General features: G+C 37.9%; 3 protein-coding genes and 1 pseudogene across 3 annotated transcripts; all 4 read right to left on the bottom strand.

Moving 5' to 3' along the window:
* Positions 1-1,835: 1,835 nt before the first annotated feature.
* LOC113145173 (extracellular calcium-sensing receptor-like) lies at positions 1,836-5,484 on the bottom strand. The gene is made up of 6 exons (XM_026331604.1): positions 5,294-5,484; positions 4,809-5,106; positions 3,880-4,671; positions 3,527-3,754; positions 3,325-3,448; positions 1,836-2,743 (listed from the first exon to the last, which is right to left on the bottom strand). Exons 2-6 carry the CDS (start codon positions 5,070-5,072, stop codon positions 1,836-1,838), a joined length of 2,316 nt encoding a protein of 771 aa, XP_026187389.1. The 5' UTR covers positions 5,073-5,106; positions 5,294-5,484.
* A 2,845-nt stretch (positions 5,485-8,329) lies between these two features.
* On the bottom strand, positions 8,330-11,955 carry LOC113121313 (extracellular calcium-sensing receptor-like; annotated as a pseudogene).
* Positions 11,956-13,400: 1,445 nt separating this feature from the next.
* Positions 13,401-16,877, bottom strand: LOC113121688 (extracellular calcium-sensing receptor-like). The gene is made up of 6 exons (XM_026292397.1): positions 16,708-16,877; positions 16,233-16,530; positions 15,190-15,984; positions 14,833-15,060; positions 14,631-14,754; positions 13,401-14,308 (listed from the first exon to the last, which is right to left on the bottom strand). The coding sequence occupies exons 1-6, from the start codon at positions 16,737-16,739 to the stop codon at positions 13,401-13,403; spliced, it is 2,385 nt and encodes a 794-aa protein (XP_026148182.1). The 5' UTR covers positions 16,740-16,877.
* Positions 16,878-18,404: 1,527 nt separating this feature from the next.
* LOC113143522 (extracellular calcium-sensing receptor-like) lies at positions 18,405-21,812 on the bottom strand. The gene is made up of 6 exons (XM_026329199.1): positions 21,619-21,812; positions 21,115-21,412; positions 20,183-20,977; positions 19,837-20,064; positions 19,635-19,758; positions 18,405-19,312 (listed from the first exon to the last, which is right to left on the bottom strand). Exons 1-6 carry the CDS (start codon positions 21,789-21,791, stop codon positions 18,405-18,407), a joined length of 2,526 nt encoding a protein of 841 aa, XP_026184984.1. The 5' UTR covers positions 21,792-21,812.
* Positions 21,813-22,213: the final 401 nt, after the last annotated feature.

Raw genomic sequence — 22,213 nt, 5'->3', positions numbered from 1 at the left:
CTATCAGGATGTCCCAGAATCTCCATAAAAAGCCTCCAGTTAATCCAAAATGCTGCAGCCAGAGTCCTGACAGGAACTAGCAAGAGAGATCATATTTCTCCTATATTAGCTTCTTTTCATTGGCTCCCTGTAAAATACAGAACATAATTTAAAATCCTTCTTCTCACATATAAATCTCTTCATGATCAAGCTCATTCATACCTTAAAGACCTCATAGTACAATATTATCCTAATAGAGCACTTCGCTCTCAGAGTGCAGGTCTACTTGTGGTTCCCATAGTTTCCAAAAGTAGAATGGGAGGCAGAGCCTCAAGCTCCTCTCCTGTGGAACCAGCTCCCAGTCTGAGTTCAGGAGGCAGACACTCTCTGTACTTTTAAGGCTAGACTTAAAACCTTCCTTTTTGACAAAGCTTATAGTTAGGGCTGGCTTCAAGTAACCCTGAACAATCCCTTAGTTATGCTGCTATAGGCCTAGACTGCCCAAGGACCATCAGTGCACTGAGCTGGAACTGGAGCTGTATATTGCTGATGTGCAGTTACTAGCCCCACCAACCTGCAGTGTCTATTTGTTGTTTATTGTTGCTGTTCTTTTCTCTCTCCTCTCACTCCAACCAGTTTTTCCTCTCCACTGTCGCCAAGTCCTTGCTCATAAGGGATTTGTTTTTTTGTTTTTTTTTGTAAAGTGCCTTGAGATGATTTGTATTGTCATTTGGCGCTATACAAATAAGACTGAACTGAATTGAATTGAATTGAATTGAATTGAATTGAATTGAACACATTAACAGATCATCAGCCTGTGACATTAACACACTACTGTGATGTAAAATTAAATTTTCATGAAAAACTTGGATGTATCCATGCCATGTTTGGGTGATTTTTTTTTTTCATATCTTAAACTAATGCAAAAAACCAATTAATTCCTAGGGGTTCACCTATTTTTTCTTGCCACTGTGCTTTTTTGAGCAAATAGTGAGTACTTTTTCCCTTATTCTGGAGAATAATTCTAAATGCATAAAGCAAGCAAATTTGTCCACTCCTATGTTGGTAAGAGTATTAGAAACATATCCCTTTAACCTCCCACGACCTGCCGTCCACATACAGGGATATCACATTGTTGGTGGTCTGCATCACAATACTTAATTCTATGTAATTAACTATGTAACTGAAACCTGAAGTTGTACACAGATTGTGGATCAACTGTTCCAACAGACAAAAAGAATATTAGCAGTTTGGAGTAGTAGTTTTACAGCAAAAACAAAAGCAAAAACAAAACATAAGCACATTGTCAAAGATTTAACCTGCATTTAAAAGAAACTTGTGATTGATTTGCAATTAATTGTGGGTTTGGAGATGATGCAAATAACTGTCTGACCTGAAGAGAAAAAAAAAACAATTTAAACCTGTTTTTTGTCTATGAACATTTGAATTGATTGATTCTGTTATGAACTGTATCAAAATGAATTAAACATTAAATTTGTGTATTTATGTGCTCATAATTGGTTGACATTGTTTTAAATGCTGTCACTTCCATGTCCTGAATCTAAAAATTAAATAATATATGAAGGGAAAATACTACAGTTGCACAATAGAAGTCAATAAAAATAACATGCAAGTAGATCTGTACTTGACAGTCTGAAGAAAATATGATGTGAACATTGTAATGGCACTAATTTGTGTCCGTATTTTGGCCATTTTTAAGTTTTAAGCACAACACAAGTCAATAAAAGTCAATAAAATAAATATGCATATAAGTCTCTCCTTGAAAATCCCAAAAATTATGAAGTGAAAATTATAATGTCACTAATTTACCTCGTGGCCATATTTTATTTTCAAGATTATTTTTGTGCCACCTTGCCCATCATATTCTTTTTTGTATTTTTCTCAGGTTTCAGTAAGATAATATAACATTTTGGAATAAAAATACAAATGAGCAGTGCAAAACTGGAGGCCAGAATAGCAAATATCTCTACAGCAACACTGAACTTCCCAGGAGAGCTGACATACGCTGGAATAAAACTGATCCAGACTGCACAGAATATCAGCATGCTGAAGGTGATAAACTTGGCCTCATTAAAGTTATCAGGCAATTTCCGGGCCAGAAAAGCGAGAATAAAACATAAGATGGCCAGAAGACCTATGTACCCAAGTACAGCCCAAAAGCCTAGAGCTGAGCCCAGGGCACACTCTAAGATGATTTTGTCCTTGAATCCCCTAAAATTCTTAAATGGAAAAGGAGGAGAAATTGATAACCAGAGGACACAAATAACAACCTGTATGAGAGTGAAGGCCAGGACACTGAGTCTCTGTTGTACAGGCCCAAACCATTTCATGACATTACTACCTGGAAGTGTAGCCCGGAAGGCCATTAACACCACCATAGTTTTCCCCAGAACACAAGAGATACAGAGGACGAAGGTGATGCCGAATGCTGTGTGTCTCAGCATGCAGGACCAGTCAGAAGGCTGGCCGATGAAGGTCAGAGAACACAGGAAACACAGAGTCAAGGAGAAGAGCAGCAGGAAGCTCAGCTCAGAGTTGTTGGCCCTGACAATAGGAGATTTTCTGTGCCTAAAGAAAATGACTGCAACACCAACAGTCATGCATGTCCCAAATAAGGATGCTGCAGTGAGCAACACTCCCATAATTTCTTCATATGATAGAAACTCTGCCTCCTTCTTCACACAGGAATCTCTTCTCTCATTTGACCAGAATTCAGGTTGACATCTCACACAGGTGACAGAGTCTGAAACATGACATTGAAGCATTTATCAGACATGCCCAGTAGAATGACACTACATGATGATGACATACTCATTAATGGATATCATTATAAGTATACATTGTAGTGTTGGAAGTTTTGGTATTTATTTATTTTTCTGTCTAAAAATATTTCATAAATTTCTGTTTTTGTCAGAGCTCTGGTAACAAGAATTCACTTCTATTCGCACTCCATCAATGATCTTTTATTTAATTGGGCATACAGTTACTAATCCTGTAATGAATCTGAGGTCCACTGAATTAGTGGGCTAAAAAAGTATTGCCAACATAAAAATATCCTAGAGTTTGAAACATGACAAGAAAGCAGGAGTCAGATCAGGTGCTCAGTAGCTTTACTTTGAGACAAACTACATGACATTTAGATCTTGTAGTGAAAATTGTATATTTCCGATGCACTTGAACTGTGTTGCAAAAGGGGTTTGTGATATTTTGTGTAAATAATTAATTTATAATTAATTAAAAATAATTTGTGTATATAATTTATTTTGAAAGACAGACTAAATAATAGAAACACTTCTCTGAACCTCACATTAAAGTTTACTAGACCTGTGGAGTTGCTTATTTCTCCCTCTGCACATCTTATACAGTCATAGCAGCAGACAGGTTTTCCTTTCTGCAGAACCTTGCGAGTTCCTGGGGGACATTTCTCACTGCAAACTGACACAGGCACCTGTATGATACAGTAACAAGAATACAATTAGGATCATTATTCTGTAATAACGTATTACAATCATCATATTGACTTTACCTGTTTAGAGTTCTGTGCCCACACTAAGGAATTATTTTGCAGCTTCAGCTGTTTGTCTGCAGGTAAAGATGTATCATAAAGACCAACTGTGACAAAGTCCACAATGCCATTTTCTGTTGGCTGCCAGTTTATAATTTCATACTTTGCTGCTGGGTCTCCATTCTGATTAAAGTAAACCTCATCTCCTTCCTTGGTTTTGAAATTAATTGTTTTTATTTCTTGTAGAATCTAAACAAATAGGTATTAATGTAGTTAATTATAACACTGTGTTGACCTGTTGGCTGAACAGCATGATGAAAATTTATTTTTACTGCATTTATTTTTTTATTTATTTTGTGAAGACTAGAACTCACCATTAATGGATCTAGCTGGACCTTCTGACATGTTTGATTACAGCCAAGAATACTATGAAGTGCATGGGCCACAGCATAAACTGCTTTATAGACATTGTTAAATATAGGCATCAGTGACATATCAGTGAAGCCATTTTTCACTCCAGTCAGATCTTCATGTCCAGTACATTCTCTCTCATTTCCTGTTGATGACTCTGATTGCTTAAACTTACAGCTAAATAATGTCTCCCAGAGCTCAGTAAATATTTCATGACCAGATGAATTGAGTGGCTTCACATTTAATATAAACTCTCTCACGCCACTGACATGTGCTTTGGGGATGGACAGTCCTATGGCACCATCCAGAATGTGATGTCTGTCTGTTTCTACTGTTTGGGAATCAAGGATCCAGCTCTCACTGCCAACCCACTGGTATCCAGTCAAATTGTGATTAGACAGCTCATGTGTTAGCACATCCATATCCATGTGTGTGAGAAAAGCTACAATCACCTTGGAGGTTGAAGCTTTGATAATGTCAATTATTTTTCTTATTTTATCTGGTGGATCTGTTCTAAAGAAAGGTACAGAATACTCCAGACAGATGCCCAGCTGCTGTGCAGTTTCTGTGAATGTAGCCATGCCATTATTACCATAATCATCATTACCTCTAATGGCTCCAACCCAAGTCCACCCAAAGTGCTTGACCATCTGGGCCAGGGCTCTGCTCTGATAGTAGTCACTGGGTATTGTTCTGAGGAAGGATGGGTACTTGGTTTTGTCACTGAGACAAGCACAGGTGGCAAAGTGGCTGATCTAAAAGAAAAAGAAATCATTTCCGAAAATAAAGCAATAAAACATTAACACTCACCTTTGCTCTGAGCAGCTAGAATAATTGTAGATTTTTAATAAGTTTTAATAATTACAATTGCATGTTTAAAAGTCTTACCCACCAGTGGGATATAAAAGGGTCCAATGACTGTAATTATAGCCCTGGACACAGAGGAAGTGGTCTCTCCTATAATGGCCTGTACTTGTGCAGGTTTAGTACATTGTTCCTCAGATGGTGCAGAAATAGCCTCATTACCATTAGCCAAGGCCAGTGCAGCCCTCACACTTCTGGCAACAGAGCCACATGTATCATACATCTTATAGCCCAGAGAGATGCCAGGTAGTAGGTCTGTGCTGTTATTAATCTCTTCAATGGCAAAAATCATAGCCTGAGCAAACTGGAACTCTCTGAAATTTAAACTTGATGCAGACAGTTTTATATAGTTGTACTAATAGAAATACTTAAATCAGAAACAATGCAATAGTAAATTAAAGCATTTTATGTTAATAATACAACAGGAAAAACAGGAAATAATTAAATTTCAACTCAGTTTTTGTCTCTGTCCGGTTTCTCTTAAATATTAAAGATATTTCGATTTTATTTTACCTGGTACATTCCAGTGGCAGTGGTTTGTAAATGTAGGAATCCTGTCTGTTTTTCCAGCTGCTGTGGAAAGAGAAGATTCCCCCCAGAATAATATCCCCATCATTAGATAGCTGGGGATTCTTAAGATCCTCTCTCTGCCTGCAAACCAGCTCTTCAGCCTGAGAGAAAGTTACAATCAGCAACAGTTGCAGAAGTGCCCAGCCCCAATCTGGCCACCTCTGTGTGGACGTCATAATGTCTGAAAAAGCTAAACTATTGGGTGGCATCATGTGTATCTGAATAGAAGTTAAGAAATTGCACAGCTATTTATACATGTTAGATCAGTGTAAAATGCACACACCCACACACACACACACACGCACACGCACACCCTCACACACACACACACACACACACACACACATATATATATATAAATATATATACATACTGTATGTTTTTGTTCGTTTCATTTCCTAAACCTAACCAATATGTTTTAATGCCTAAATATATCTGAGTAACTGTCGTGCTTAAACTGAAGGATGTAACTTAAGTAATGTATGTAATTACAATAATAAAGATCTGTAATGACCTTCTGAACCTACCAGTAGGTTCAAGTAGGTGAGTAGGGCCCTACTGACTTATATAAATACGAGTGACCTATGCTGATAATGCCTAATCAATAGTAATAGTAGTATTCAATAGAAATAGTTATATGCACTGCAAAGTAACTAAGTAACTTTTACTTTTAGTAAATTTTAAAAGGGCTACTTAGTTTTACCTGATTAGATTTTTACAATAATTTTACTTGTAGTTAAGTCAAATTTCATCAAATTTAAATTAAATCAAATCAAATCAAATCAAATTTAATCAAATATTTTTGTACTCTTTCTATCTCTGAAGGGCTCCAGCAGATCCCCATAACCCTAAATAGGAATAAGCAGGTATAGATAATGATAGAATGAATAAGTAAAAATTAAATGATGAAATTAAGACATTGCTTTTGAATTGTGGTTAAATAGAAGCATTAAAAAAAACTAATGAAACTGGTCTGGACGAAATGATCGTACCCTTAACTCAATATTTTGTTGCACAATCTTCTGAGGCAATAACTGCAATCAAGCCACTTCTGTAACTCTGCGGAAGGTAATTCATGGCAAAATATCGTGGAGGAAGCTTCTGCTCTCCAAAAAAAGTAAATTGATAAAACATTGCTGTTGACCTGAAGATTGCCAAAGAGAACTTTGACAGTCAGCAATTTTACTGGGAAAATGTTTTAGGATGTATTGTTTGTGAGGAATCTTGCTTTGCTGCCTTAGGGCGTGGACCACATCCCATAACTGATAGAAAAATAATAATAGCATAATGTCAGTGTGGCTCACCACCAGTTGAAGCTTAGTAGAAGTGTGGTGATGCAGCAGGATCCTAAGCTTCACGGTAAATCCACCATGGAATAGTTTCAGAAAAAGAAAATGCACCTTTTGGGAGTAGCCCAGTCATAGGCCAAACATTAACCCCACAGAGATACTGTGGAATGACCTCAAGAAAGTCGTTCACACTAGACATCCTACAAATGTGTCTGAGATGAAGCACTGAAGAGAAATTTGTCTATGCCCAGCTGCTGTGGGCCCCCCCTTGCCTGAATCCAGTGTCTTAATCACATCTGCAGCTCTCAGACATGAGCGGTAGTTCAGACAACTCTGCCTTCTTGCATGTCTCCTCTACCCCCAATGGGCCAGCTCCTACAGGAGCTTCCTGACATCATCACAATGGCGGCTAATGATTGTAAGCTCCCTGTCCACCCACCGAGCTGGCCCAGCCACCCCAGGATGCCCGGTTTGACTGGGAAAACCTGCGGCCAAACTCAGGGCTCAAATCTTTATTATGCTGGTGTTTATGCATTCCACCTGGCACTCGCTTTGCTTTGGGTGGGTGGTCTGTTGCAACTCTTTCTTCTTTTCTGGGTTTTCTCCTATGTGATGAGGATTATTAGGGGCTGTGCTCCAATGAGACAGAATATTGGTTTCATATTGTAACTCAAGATTCTGTGAATTGAGCGCCACCCTCTGGGCTGTGAGCCCCATTGGTCCCTTAAGCTGGTTGAAGAAAAGACCGGTTCAGTTCTTAGGGAACAGATTGCCTGAACTTCCACTTACATCTGAGAGTTGCAAACGTGATTGAGAAACTCGGTTCGAGTGAAGGGACGCACAATATGTGGGCTTACACGAATTTCTCTTCATTGTGCAGGCACGAAGAAGAAATATGACCCGTTAACGACAACTCAGAGGGCTGCATACAATTCACCAAATTTTGGGTTACAGTATGTAACCAACGTTTTGTGAAGAGGAATAATGCAAAATTCCTCCTGAAAGTTGCGCAGTGCTGATCAAGAGATACTGAAAACGCATGGTTGAAGACATTGCTGCTAAAGGAGTTTCAACCAGCTGTTAACTTTAAGGGTTGACTTACTTTTTCCTCCAGTATTGTGAATGTTTAATGATTGTGATCAGTAAAGACACAAAAAATTAGAATTCTTTGTCTTATTATCCTAATATTGATGAGAACACACCTATGAGAAATGAATGCAGAAAACCAGTTACTTTTTTGATCTTGCAGTAAGTATCCTTGAGATTATTCTGTAAACCAATTATGATTGTGTAAAACTGGAATATTTGTCCATTCATTTCCTAAAAATCATTACTATGGAAGTGATGCAATTAATTATCTGACTAAAAGAAAGATAAAAAAATTAAACCTTTTTTTTTTCTATGAACCTGTGGATTTATTTCTTTTATGAACTGTATCAAAATGCATTAAACATTAACTTTGTGTATTTATGTGTCCATGATTGGTTGACATTGTTTGTATTAAATGCTGTCACCTCCATATCCTTGATCAAAAATTTAATAATATAAAGAGGGGAAAATGCAACAGTAGCACAATAAAAGTCAATAATTTTAATATGCGTGTAAGTCTCTCCTTGAAAATCCCAAAAATTATGAAGTGAAAATTGTAATGTCACTAATTTGCCCTTGTGGCCATATTTTATTTTCAAGATTATTTTTGTGCCACCTTGCCCATCATATTCTTTTTTGTATTTTTCTCAGGTTTCAGTAAGATAATATAACATTTTGGAATAAAAATACAAATGAGCAGTCCAAAACTGGAGGCCAGAATAGCAAATATCTCTACAGCAACACTGAACTTCCCAGGAGAGCTGACATACGCTGGAATAAAAGTGATCCAAACTGCACAGAATATCAGCATGCTGAAGGTGATAAACTTGGCCTCATTAAAGTTATCAGGCAATTTCCGGGCAAGAAAAGCAAGAATAAAACATAAGATGGCCAGAAGACCTATGTACCCAAGTACAGCCCAAAAGCCTAGAGCTGAGCCCAGGGCACACTCTAAGATGATTTTGTCCTTGAATCCCATAAAATTCTTAAATGGAAAAGGAGGAGAAATTGATAACCAGAGGATACAAATAACAACCTGTATGAGAGTGAAGGCCAGGACACTGAGTCTCTGTTGCACAGGCCCAAACCATTTCATGACATTACTACCTGGAAGTGTAGCCCTGAAGGCCATTAACACCACCATAGTTTTCCCCAGAACACAAGAGATACAGAGGACGAAGGTGATGCCGAATGCTGTGTGTCTCAGCATGCAGGACCAGTCAGAGGGCCGGCCGATGAAGGTCAGAGAACACAGGAAGCACAGAATCAAGGAGAAGAGCAGCAGGAAGCTCAGCTCAGAGTTGTTGGCCCTGACAATAGGAGATTTTCTGTGTCTAAAGAAAATGACTGCAACACCAACAGTCATGAATGTCCCAAATAAGGATGTTGCAGTGAGCAACACTCCCATAATTTCTTCATATGATAGAAACTCTGCCTCCTTCTTCACACAGGCATCTCTTCTCTCATTTGACCAGAATTCAGGTTGACATCTCACACAGGTGATAGAGTCTGAAACATGATAAGAAAGCCGTTATCAGACTTGCTTAGTAGAATGGTTTCTTTTCTTTTTTATGACTAGCGTTTATTATTCTTAGAATGACACTAAATGATTACCAAATAATGGCATTCTCATTAATGAATTATCATCATATGTATATTGTATTATGTAGGATGTTTAGCTGTTTATTAAAATATTTTATAATATTCTGTTTACATCAGTTTTCCTGTTTTTGTCAAAGCTCTGAGTACAGAAACTCAATCATTTGAAGTTAGAGCTGAAAGTGAAAGAAGCTTGCAAATACCAATGCTAAATCTAGATGCAGATTGACCTAATTTTTTTCAACCTTATTTTTGAAAAAAATTGGTTATATGTAAATGCACGTACAGTACACATGTAAATACATCATGGGTAATAATGCAAATTACTGATAGTTACACAATGAAAATCCAAACTTTGCACTAAATGTTACCAGACCTGTGGTGTTGCTTATTTCTCCCTCTGCACATCTTATACAGTCATAGCAGCAGACAGGTTTTCCTTTCTGGAGAACCTTGCGAGTTCCTGGGGGACATTTCTCACTGCAAACTGACACAGGCACCTGTATGATACAGTAACAATAATACAATTAGGATCATTATTCTGTAATAAAGTATAACAATCATCATATTGACTTTACCTGTTTAGAGTTCTGTGCCCACACTAAGGAATTATTTTCCAGCTTCAGCTGTTTGTCTGCAGGTAAAGACGCTTCATAAAGACCAACTGTGACAAAGTCCACAATGCCATTTTCTGTTGGCTGCCAGTTTATAATGTCATACTTTGCTGCTGGGTCTCCATTCTGATTAAAGTAAACCTCATCTCCTTCCTTGGTTTTGAAATGAATCTTTTTTATTTCTTGTAGAATCTAAGAAAAAAGGTATTAATGTAGTTAATTGTAACGCTGTTGACCTGTTGACTGATCAGCATGATGAAAATTTATTTTTGCAGTTTTTGTTTGTTTTTTTAGAACTCGAGTATTTATTGTGAAACTCACCGTTAATGGATCTAGCTGCACCTTGTACTGACATGTTTTATTACAGCCAAAAATACTATGAAGTGCATGAGCCACAGCATAAACTGCTTTATAGACATTGTTAAATATAGGCATCAGTGACATATCAGTGAAGCCATTTTGCACTCCAGTCAGATCTTCATGTCCAGTACATTCTCTCTCATTTCCTGTTGATGACTCTGATTGCTTAAACTTACAGCTAAATAATGTCTCCCAGAACTCAGTAAATATTTCATGACCAGATGAATTGAGTGGCTTCACATTTAATATAAACTCTCTCATGCCACTGACATGTGCTTTGGGCATGGACAGTCCTATGGCACCATCCAGAATGTGATGTCTGTCTGTTTCTGCTGTTTGGGAATCAAGGATCCATCCCTCACTTCCTACCCACTGGTATCCAGTCAAATTGTGATTAGACAGCTCATGTGTTAGCACATCCATATCCATGTGTGTGAGAAAAGCTACAATCACCTTGGAGGTTGAAGCTTTGATAATGTCAATTATCTTTCCTATTTTATCTGGTGGATCTGTTCTAAAGAAGGATACAGAATACTCCAGACAGATGCCCAGCTGCTGTGCAGTTTCTGTGAATGTAGCCATGCCATTATTACCATAATCATCATTAGTTCTAATGGCTCCAACCCAAGTCCACCCAAAGTGCTTGACCAACTGGGCCAGGGCCCTGCTCTGATAGTAGTCACTGGGTATTGTTCTGAGGAAGGATGGGTACTTGGTTTTGTCACTGAGACAAGCACAGGTGGCAAAGTAACTGATCTAAAAGAAAAAGAGTTTAACTTCCAATACAAAGATGAAATATTTTGATAGAGTAAAATTTGTTCTGAGCAGCTAAAAGAATTGCAGAATAATGATTTTGACAATTACATATTTATTTATTATATGTATTTGGCATTCACTGTGGACAGCAAAGAAAGAATTTCATTGTACAGCGAAACATGTTTTCCTTACTATACATATGACAATAAACAGTTTGAATCGTATGTATATTTACCACTCTTACCCACCAGTGGGATATAAAAGGGTCCAATGACAGTAGTTATAGCCATGGACACAGAGGAAGTGGTCTCTCCTATAATGGCCTGTACTTGTGCAGGTTTAGTACATTGTTCCTCAGATGGTGCAGAAACAGCCTCATTACCATTAGCCAAAGGCCAGTCCAACCCTCACACTTCTGGCAACAGAGCCACATGTATCATACATCTTATAGCCCAGAGAGATGCCGGGTAGTAGGTCTGTGCTGTTATTAATCTCTTCAATGGCAAAAATCATAGCCTGAGCACACTGGAACTCTCTGAAATTTAAACTTAATGCAAACAGATTTACCTACTTGTACTAGTAGTAGTACTTGAAGTAGAAATAATACAACAGTAAATTAAAATATTTGATTGTATTAATACAACATAGAATAGTGTTTAATTTTAACTCAGTTTTTGTCTGTTTCCGGTTTCTCTTGAATTTTTAAGAATTTATACGTTGTAGTTTACCTGGTACATTCCAGTGGCAGTGGTTTGTACATGTAGGAATCCTGTCTGTTTTTCCAGCTGCTGTGGAAAGAGAAGATTCCCCCCAGAATAATATCCCCATCATTAGAAAGCTGGGGATTCTTAAGATCCTCTCTCTGCCTGCAAACCAGCTCTTCAGCCTGAGAGAAAGATACAATCAGCAATAGTTGCAGAAGTTCCCAGCCCCAATCTGGCCACCTCTGTGTGGACGTCATAATGTCTTAGAAAGCTAAACCACTGGGTGGCATCATTTGCATCAGAATTTAAGAAATTGCACAGCTATTTATACATGTTGGATCAGTGTAAAAAAAACACACACACACACACACACACACACATATACAAACAAAAACATACTCTCTCTTTCTCTCTCTCTCTCTCGCTCTCTCATTCTCTCTCTCACTCTCTCTCTCTCTCTCTATATATATATATATGTATGTTTTTGTTTGTTTTATTTTCTAACCGTGACCAATTTGTTTTAATGCCGAATTCATAGAATATTGGGTTGCAGTATGTAATCAACGTTCTGTAAAGTCGAATGGTCCAAAATTCCTCCTGAACGCTGTGCAATGCTGATCCAGAGATACTGAAAACTCTCTGTTGAAGTCATTGCTACTAAAGGAGACCAGCTGTCAACTGCAAGGGTTCACTTACTTTTTCCTCCAGTATAATTTAATGGGTGTGATCAATAAAGTTTGTTATCCATATTTTCACATTTATGCAAAGTGAATGCAGAAAACCAGATGTATTTTTCAGGACCATGTGTATTTTTCAGAGACCTGACATTTCTTTATGACCAGACGTATTTTTCATGGCCAGACGTATTTTTCAGACACCAGACATATTTTTCAGGATGTATTTGTGATCTTGCAGTAACTATCCCTGAGATTATTCTGTAAGCTAATTATGATTGTGTAAAGCTGGTATATTTGTATATTAGTTTCGTAATTATCGTAGTATGGAAGTCATGCAATTACTTATTTAACCAAAAAAATGACAAATAATTTTTTTTTTGCTATGGACCTGTGGAATTATTTTTTCTTTTATAAACTGTATCAGAATACATTAAACATAAACTTTGTTATGCTCATTAAGTGAACAATTCTTGTGTTCACCCAAGGAGCCTATTCAGGCCAGGTGTGAATTGAAACCAATTCAGGAGTGTGGGTCTAACGACTCTCACCTGATTTACATTGCTCACCTAGTGAGCTTATGAGACGAGGGCTGGAGTGAAACCAACCTGCAAGATAAATTGGAGGCTCCATAGCAGATTTTTCTAAGACTGATGAAGCCATTTGGATGGGTGGTGAAACTTTTTGACCTAAAAAGTGAAAGGCCAGTTGCCATGACGCAACAGTTAGATTAACTTTGTGTATTTATGTGTCCATAATTGGTTGACATTGTTTGTATTAAATGCTGTCACCTCCATATCCTTGATCAAAAATTTAATAATATAAAGAGGGAAAATGCAACAGTAGCACAATAAAAGTCAATAAGTTTAATATGCATGTAAATCTCTCCTTGAAAATCCCAAAAATTATGAAGTGAAAATTATAATGTCACTAATTTACCTCGTGGCCATATTTTATTTTCAAGATTATTTTTGTGCCACCTTGCCCATCATATTCTTTTTTGTATTTTTCTCAGGTTTCAGTAAGATAATATAACATTTTGGAATAAAAATACAAATGAGCAGTCCAAAACTGGAGGCCAGAATAGCAAATATCTCTACAGCAACACTGAACTTCCCAGGAGAGCTGACATACGCTGGAATAAAAGTGATCCAAACTGCACAGAATATCAGCATGCTGAAGGTGATAAACTTGGCCTCATTAAAGTTATCAGGCAATTTCCGGGCTAGAAAAGCAAGAATAAAACATAAGATGGCCAGAAGACCTATGTACCCAAGTACAGCCCAAAAGCCTAGAGCTGAGCCCAGGGCACACTCTAAGATGATTTTGTCCTTGAATCCCATAAAATTCTTAAATGGAAAAGGAGGAGAAATTGATAACCAGAGAATACAAATAACAACCTGTATGAGAGTGAAGGCCAGGACACTGAGTCTCTGTTGTACAGGCCCAAACCATTTCATTACATTACTACCTGGAAGTGTAGCCCGGAAGGCCATTAACACCACCATAGTTTTCCCCAGAACACAAGAGATACAGAGGACGAAGGTGATGCCGAATGCTGTGTGTCTCAGCATGCAGGACCAGTCAGAGGGCCGGCCGATGAAGGTCAGAGAACACAGGAAGCACAGAGTCAAGGAGAAGAGCAGCAGGAAGCTCAGCTCAGAGTTGTTGGCCCTGACAATAGGAGATTTTCTGTGACTAAAGAAAATGACTGCAACACCAACAGTCATGAATGTCCCAAATAAGGATGCTGCAGTGAGCAACACTCCCATAATTTCTTCATATGATAGAAACTCTGCCTCCTTCTTCACACAGGCATCTCTTCTCTCATTTGACCAGAATTCAGGTTGACATCTCACACAGGTGATAGAGTCTGAAACATGACAAGAAAGCAGGAGTCAGACTTGCTCAGAAGGCCAGTTTCTGTTCTGTTTTTTGCTTTGCAGTTATACATATTCATGGCATACTCAGTAATGGATTATCACAAAGACAGACAGTAAGTATATAATGTAAGAAGTTTTGTTTTACTGACTTAAAATATTTCATAATATTATTTAACTAATTTTTTCCTCCTCTCTCAGGTGGCTGAATGCTGACTCACTCCAAACTTTGTTTTTGTCATAAAAATTAATGCAAATTAGTATTATGTCATGTACACACTAAAGTGAAAAATCTCACAATAACTTTTACTGGACCTGTGGTGTTGCTTATTTCTCCCTCTGCACATCTTATACAGTCATAGCAGCAGACAGGTTTTCCTTTCTGCAGAACCTTGCGAGTTCCTGGGGGACATTTCTCACTGCAAACTGACACAGGCACCTGTATGATACAGTAACAATAATACAATTAGGATCATTATTCTGTAATAAAGTATAACAATCATCATATTGACTTTACCTGTTTAGAGTTCTGTGCCCACACTAAGGAATTATTTTGCACCTTAAGCTGTTTGTCTGCAGATAAAGATGTATCATAAAGACCAACTGTGACAAAGTCCACAATGCCATTTTCTGTTGGCTGCCAGTTTATGATTTCATACTTTGCTGCTGGGTCTCCATTCTGATTAAAGTAAACCTCATCTCCTTCCTTGGTTTTGAAATTAATTGTTTTTATTTCTTGTAGAATCTAAGAAAATAGGTATTAATGTAGTTAATCATACCGCTGTTGACCTGTTGGCTGATCAGCATGGTGGAAATTTATTTTTGAATTTTTTTTTTGTTTTTTTAGAACTTGAGTATTTATTGTAGAACTCACCGTTAATGGATCTAGCTGCACCTTGTACTGACATGTTTGATTACAGCCAAGAATACTATGAAGTGCATGAGCCACAGCATAAACTGCTTTATAGACATTGTTAAATATAGGCATCAGTGACATATCAGTGAAGCCATTTTGCACTCCAGTCAGATCTTCATGTCCAGTACATTCTCTCTCATTTCCTGTTGATGACTCTGATTGCTTAAACTTACAGCTAAATAATGTCTCCCAGAACTCAGTAAATATTTCATGACCAGATGAATTGAGTGACTTCACATTTAATATAAACTCTCTCATGCCACTGACATGTGCTTTGGGGATGGACAGTCCTATGGCACCATCCAGAAGGTGATGTCTGTCTGTTTCTGCTGTTTGGGAATCAAGGATCCATCCCTCACTTCCTACCCACTGGTATCCAGTCAAATTGTGTTTCGACAGCTCATGTATTAGCACATCCATATCCATTTGTGTGAGAAAAGCTACAATCACCTTGGAGGTTGAAGCCTTGATAATGTCAATTATTTTTCCTATTTTATCTGGTGGATCTGTTCTAAAGAAAGGTACAGAATACTCCAGACAGATGCCCAGCTGCTGTGCAGTTTCTGTGAATGTAGCCATGCCATTATTACCATAATCATCATTACCTCTAATGGCTCCAACCCAAGTCCACCCAAAGTGCTTGACCAACTGGGCCAGGGCTCTGCTCTGATAGTAGTCACTGGGTATTGTTCTGAGGAAGGATGGGTACTTGGTTTTGTCACTGAGACAGGCACAGGTGGCAAAGTGGCTGATCTAAAAGAAAAAGAGTTTAACCTCCAATACAAAGATGAAATATTTTGATAGAGTAAAATTTGTTCTGAGCAGCTAAAAGAATTGCAGAATAATGATTTTGACAATTACATATTTATTTATTATATGTATTTGGCATTCACTGTGGACAGCAAAGAAAGAATTTCATTGTACAGCGAAACATGTTTTCTTTACTATACATATGACAATAAACAGTTTGAATCGTATGTATATTTACCACTCTTACCCACCAGTGGGATATAAAAGGGTCCAATGACAGTAATTACAGCCCTGGACACAGAGGAAGTGGTCTCTCCTATAATGGCCTGTACTTGTGCAGGTTTAGTACATTGTTCCTCAGATGGTGCAGAAACAGCCTCATTACCATTAGCCAAGGCCAGTCCAACCCTCACACTTCTGGCAACAGAGCCACATGTATCATACATCTTATAGCCCAGAGAGATGCCAGGTAGTAGGTCTGTGCTGTTATTAATCTCTTCAATGGCAAAAATCATAGCCTGAGCAAACTGGAACTCTCTGAAATTTAAACTTAATGCAAACAGATTTACATAGTTGTACTAGTAGAAACTTGAAGTAGAAACAATGCAACAGTAAATTAAAATATTTCATTGTATTAATACAACATAGAATAGTTTAATTTTAGCTCAGTTCTTGTCTGTTTCCGGTTTCTCTTGAATGTTTAAGAATTTTTACATTGTAGTTTACCTGGTACATTCCAGTGGCAGTGGTTTGTACATGTAGGAATCCTGTCTGTTTTTCCAGCTGCTGTGGAAAGAGAAGATTCCCCCCAGAATAATGTCCCCATCATTAGAAAGCTGGGGATTCTTAAGATCCTCTCTCTGCCTGCAAACCAGCTCTTCAGCCTGAGAGAAAGATACAATCAGCAATAGTTGCAGAAGTTCCCAGCCCCAATCTGGCCACCTCTGTGTGGACGTCATAATGTCTTAGAAAGCTAAACCACTGGGTGGCATCATTTGCATCAGAATTTAAGAAATTGCACAGCTATTTATACATGCTGGATCAGTGTAAAAAATACACACACACACACACACACACACATATATATATATATATATATATATATATATATATATATATACACACAAACAAAAACATACTCTCTCTTTCTCTCTCTCTCTCTCTTTCTCTCGCTCTCTCTCTCATTCTCTCTCTCTCACTCTCTGTCTCTCTCTCTATATATATATATATGTATGTATTTATTTGTTTTATTTCCTTACCGTAACCAATTTGTTTTAATGCATAATTCATAGAATATTGGGTTGCAGTATGTAATCAACGTTCTGTAAAGTCGAATGGTCCAAAATTCCTCCTGAACGCTGTGCAATGCTGATCCAGAGATACTGAAAACTCTCTGTTGAAGTCATTGCTACTAAAGGAGACCAGCAGACAACTATAGTCAAGGAGACCAGCTGTCAACTGCAAGGGTTCACTTACTTTTTCCTCCAGTATAATTTAATGGGTGTGATCAATAAAGTTTGTTATTCATATTTTCACATTTATGCAAAGTGAATGCAGAAAACCAGATGTATTTTTCAGGACCATGTGTATTTTTCAGAGACCTGACATTTTTTTATGACCAGACGTATTTTTCATGGCCAGACGTATTTTTCAGACACCAGACATATTTTTCAGGATGTATTTGTGATCTTGCAGTAACTATCCCTGAGATTATTCTGTAAGCTAATTATGATTGTGTAAAGCTGGTATATTTGTATATTAGTTTCGTAATTATCGTAGTATGGAAGTCATGCAATTAATTATTTAACCAGAAAAATGACAAATAACAATTTTTTTTTTGCTATGGACCTGTGGAATTATTTTTTCTTTTATAAACTGTATCAAAATACATTAAACATAAACTTTGTTATGCTCATTAAGTGAACAATTCTTGTGTTCACCCAAGGAGCCTATTCAGGCCAGGTGTGAATTGAAACCAATTCAGGAGTGTGGGTCTAACGACTCTCACCTGATTTACATTGCTCACCTAGTGAGCTTATGAGACGAGGGGCTGGAGTGAAACCAACCTGCAAGATAAATTGGAGGTTCCATAGCAGATTTTTCTAAGACTGATGAAGCCATTTGGATGGGTGGTGAAACTTTTTGACCTAAAAAGTGAAAGGCCAGTTGCCATGACTCAACAGTTAGATTAACTTTCTGTATTTATGTGTGCATAATTGGTTGACATTGTTTGTAATAAATGCTGTCACCTCCATATCCTTTATCAAAAAGTAAATAATATGCAGAAGGAAAATACAACAGTAGCACAATACAAGTCAATAAAATAAATATGCATGTAAATCTCTCCTTGAAAATATCAAAAATGATGAAGTGAAAATTGTAATGTCACTAATTTACCTCGTGGCCATATTTTATTTTCAAGATTATTTTTGTGCCACCTTTCCCATCATGTTCTTTTTTGTATTTTTCTCAGGTTTCAGTAAGATAATATAACATTTTGGAATAAAAATACAAATGAGAAGTCCAAAACTGGAGGCCAGAATAGCAAATATCTCTACAGCAACACTGAACTTCCCAGGAGAGCTGACATACGCTGGAATAAAAGTGATCCAAACTGCACAGAATATCAGCATGCTGAAGGTGATAAACTTGGCCTCATTAAAGTTATCAGGCAATTTCCGGGCCAGAAAAGCAAGAATAAAACAAAAGATGGCCAGAAGACCTATATACCCAAGTACAGCCCAAAAGCCTAGAGCTGAGCCCAGGGCACACTCTAAGATGATTTTGTCCTTGAATCCCATAAAATTCTTTAATGGAAAAGGAGGAGAAATTGATAACCAGAGAATACAAATAACAACCTGTATGAGAGTGAAGGCCAGGACACTGAGTCTCTGTTGTACAGGCCCAAACCATTTCATCACATTACTACCTGGAAGTGTAGCCCTGAAGGCCATTAACACCACCATAGTTTTCCCCAGAACACAAGAGATACAGAGGACGAAGGTGATGCCGAATGCTGTGTGTCTCAGCATGCAGGACCAGTCAGAGGGCCGGCCGATGAAGGTCAGAGAACACAGGAAACACAGAGTCAAGGAGAAGAGTAGCAGGAAGCTCAGCTCAGAGTTGTTGGCCCTGACAATAGGAGATTTTCTGTGTCTAAAGAAAATGACTGCAACACCAACAGTCATGAATGTCCCAAATAAGGATGTTGCAGTGAGCAACACTCCCATAATTTCTTCATATGATAGAAACTCTGCCTCCTTCTTCACACAGGCATCTCTTCTCTCATTTGACCAGAATTCAGGTTGACATCTCACACAGGTGATAGAGTCTGAAACATGACAAGAAAGCAGGAGTCAGACTTGCTCAGAAGGCCAGTTTCTGTTCTGTTTTTTGCTTTGTACTTATACATATTCATGGCATACTCAGTAATGGATTATCACAAAGACAGACAGTAAGTATATAATGTAAGAAGTTTTGTTTTACTGACTTAAAATATTTCATAATATTATTTAACTAATTTTTTCCTCCTCTCTCAGATGGCTGAATGCTGACTCACTCCAAACTTTGTTTTTGTCATAAAAATTAATGCAAATTAGTATTATGTCATGTACACACTAAAGTGAAAAACCTCACAATAACTTTTACTGGACCTGTGGTGTTGCTTATTTCTCCCTCTGCACATCTTATACAGTCATAGCAGCAGACAGGTTTTCCTTTCTGCAGAACCTTGCGAGTTCCTGGGGGACATTTCTCACTGCAAACTGACACAGGCACCTGTATGATACAGTAACAATAATACAATTAGGATCATTATTCTGTAATAAAGTATTACAATCATCATATTGACTTTACCTGTTTAGAGTTCTGTGTCCACACTAAGGAATTATTTTGCACCTTCAGCTGTTTGTCTGCAGGTAAAGACGCTTTGTGAAGACCAACTGTGACAAAGTCCACAATGCCATTTTCTGTTGGCTGCCAATTTATAATTTCATACTTTGCTGCTGGATCTCCATTCTGATTAAAGTAAACCTCATCTCCTTCCTTGGTTTTGAAATGAATTGTTCTTATATGTTGTAAAATCTGAGAAGATAGGTATTAAAGTTGACCTGTTGGTTGATCAGCATGGTGGAAATTTATTTTTCTGTGCTTTTTTTATTAATGTAAAAGGTAGATCTTGAGTATTTATTGTAGAACTCACCGTTAATGGATCTAGCTGCCCTTTGTACTGACATGTTTTATTACAGCCAAGAATACTATGAAGTGCATGGGCCACAGCATAAACTCCTTTATAGACATTGTTAAATATAGGCATCAGTGACATATCAGTGAAGCCATTTTGCACTCCAGTCAGATCTTCATGTCCAGTACATTCTCTCTCACTTCCTGTTGATGACTCTGATTGCTTAAACTTACAGCTAAATAATGTCTCCCAGAACTCAGTAAATATTTCATGACCAGATGAATTGAGTGGCTTCACATTTAATATAAACTCCCTCATGCCACTGACATGTGCTTTGGGGATGGACAGTCCTATGGCACCATCCAGAATGTGATGCCTGTCCATTTCTGCTGTTTGGGAATCAAGGATCCATCCCTCGCTTCCTACCCACTGGTATCCAGTCATATTGTTTTTAGCTAACTCATGTATTAGCACATCCATATCCATGTGTGAGAGAAAAGCTACAATCACCTTGGAGGATGAAGCTTTGATAATGTCAATTATCTTTCTTATTTTATCTGGTGAATCTGTTCTAAAGAAAGGTACAGAATACTCCAGACAGATGCCCAGCTGCTGTGCAGTTTCTGTGAATGTAGCCATGCCATTATTACCATAATCATCATTAGTTCTAATGGCTCCAACCCAAGTCCACCCAAAGTGCTTGACCAACTGGGCCAGGGCTCTGCTCTGATAGTAGTCACTGGGTATTGTTCTGAGGAAGGATGGGTACTTGGTTTTGTCACTGAGACAAGCACAGGTGGCAAAGTGGCTGATCTGAAAGACAAAGAAAGTATATCCTAAGATCCTAAAACAATATATTATTCACAGTCACATTTGTTCTGACCACCTCAAAACTGGTAGATTATTAGTAACTCTTAAAAATTATTACATAATTTACCAACCTTACCCACCATTGGGATATAAAAGGGTCCAATGACAGTAGCTATGGCCATGCAAGGAGAGGAAGAGGTATCCCCCATGATGGCCTGTACTTGTGCAGGTTTAGTACATTGTTCCTCAGTTGGTGCAGAAACAGCCTCATTACCATTAGCCAAGGCCAGTGCAGCCCTCACACTTCTGGCAACAGAGCCACAAGCATCATACATCTTATAGCCCAGAGAGATGCCGGGTAGTAGGTCTGTGCTGTTATTAATCTCCTCAATGGCAAAAATCATAGCCTGGGCAAACTGGAAATCTCTGAAATTTAAACTTTACAGACATTTATTTTTACAAAATTGTGCTAGTAGTTCTACTTGAAACAGAAGCAGCAGAACAGTAATTCATATTTCCTGACAGTATTAATACACACAGGGAATAAATTCTAAAAACTCAGTTTGATAAATTGTATATGCTTTTTATCTGTACAACTAGATATATCTTATATATTCAATATGGAACAAAATGTTTTCATTTACCTGGTACACTTCAGTGGCAGTGGTTTGTGTCTGAAGGTATCCTGTCTTTCTTTCCAGCTGCTATGGAAAGAGAAGATTCCCCCCAAAATAATGTTCCCATCTTTACAAATCTGGGGATTCTCAGGATCTCCTCTCTGCCTGCACACTGGCTCCTCAGCCTGAGAAAAAGACATTACTAGCAGCAGCTGTAAAAGTGCCAAGCCCTGCTCTGGCCACCTCTGTGTGGACATCATCCTGTCTGAGAGAGCTAAACTACTGGGTGGCATCACATTTACCTCAGTCCAAAAGATTGCACATGTATTTATATTTTTTGGATCAGCATAAAAAAAATGTAGAATATAATAACAATAGAACAGAAGTGATGTATTATCTCCGTGGACCCACACTATGGGGTGACAGATGGGCGGTGGCAAAATAGAAAAAGTTTCTTCTAAAGCCAATTTTATACATGTAACATTGTAGTGGTTAGGACTTTGCTTCACAGTAAGAAGGATCTTGGTTTGTGTTTGTGTGGAGTTTGTTTGTTCTCCCTGTGCTTGCCCAAATTGCCCATAGGAGTGAATGTGAAATTGTGTGGTTGTTTGTTTATATGTGT

The sequence above is a fragment of the Mastacembelus armatus genome, chromosome 13, assembly GCF_900324485.2.
Source record: "Mastacembelus armatus chromosome 13, fMasArm1.2, whole genome shotgun sequence".
Taxonomy (NCBI): domain Eukaryota; kingdom Metazoa; phylum Chordata; class Actinopteri; order Synbranchiformes; family Mastacembelidae; genus Mastacembelus; species Mastacembelus armatus.
Note: the sequence above shows the minus strand (reverse complement) of the source record. Positions and strands in the feature narration are given on the sequence as shown.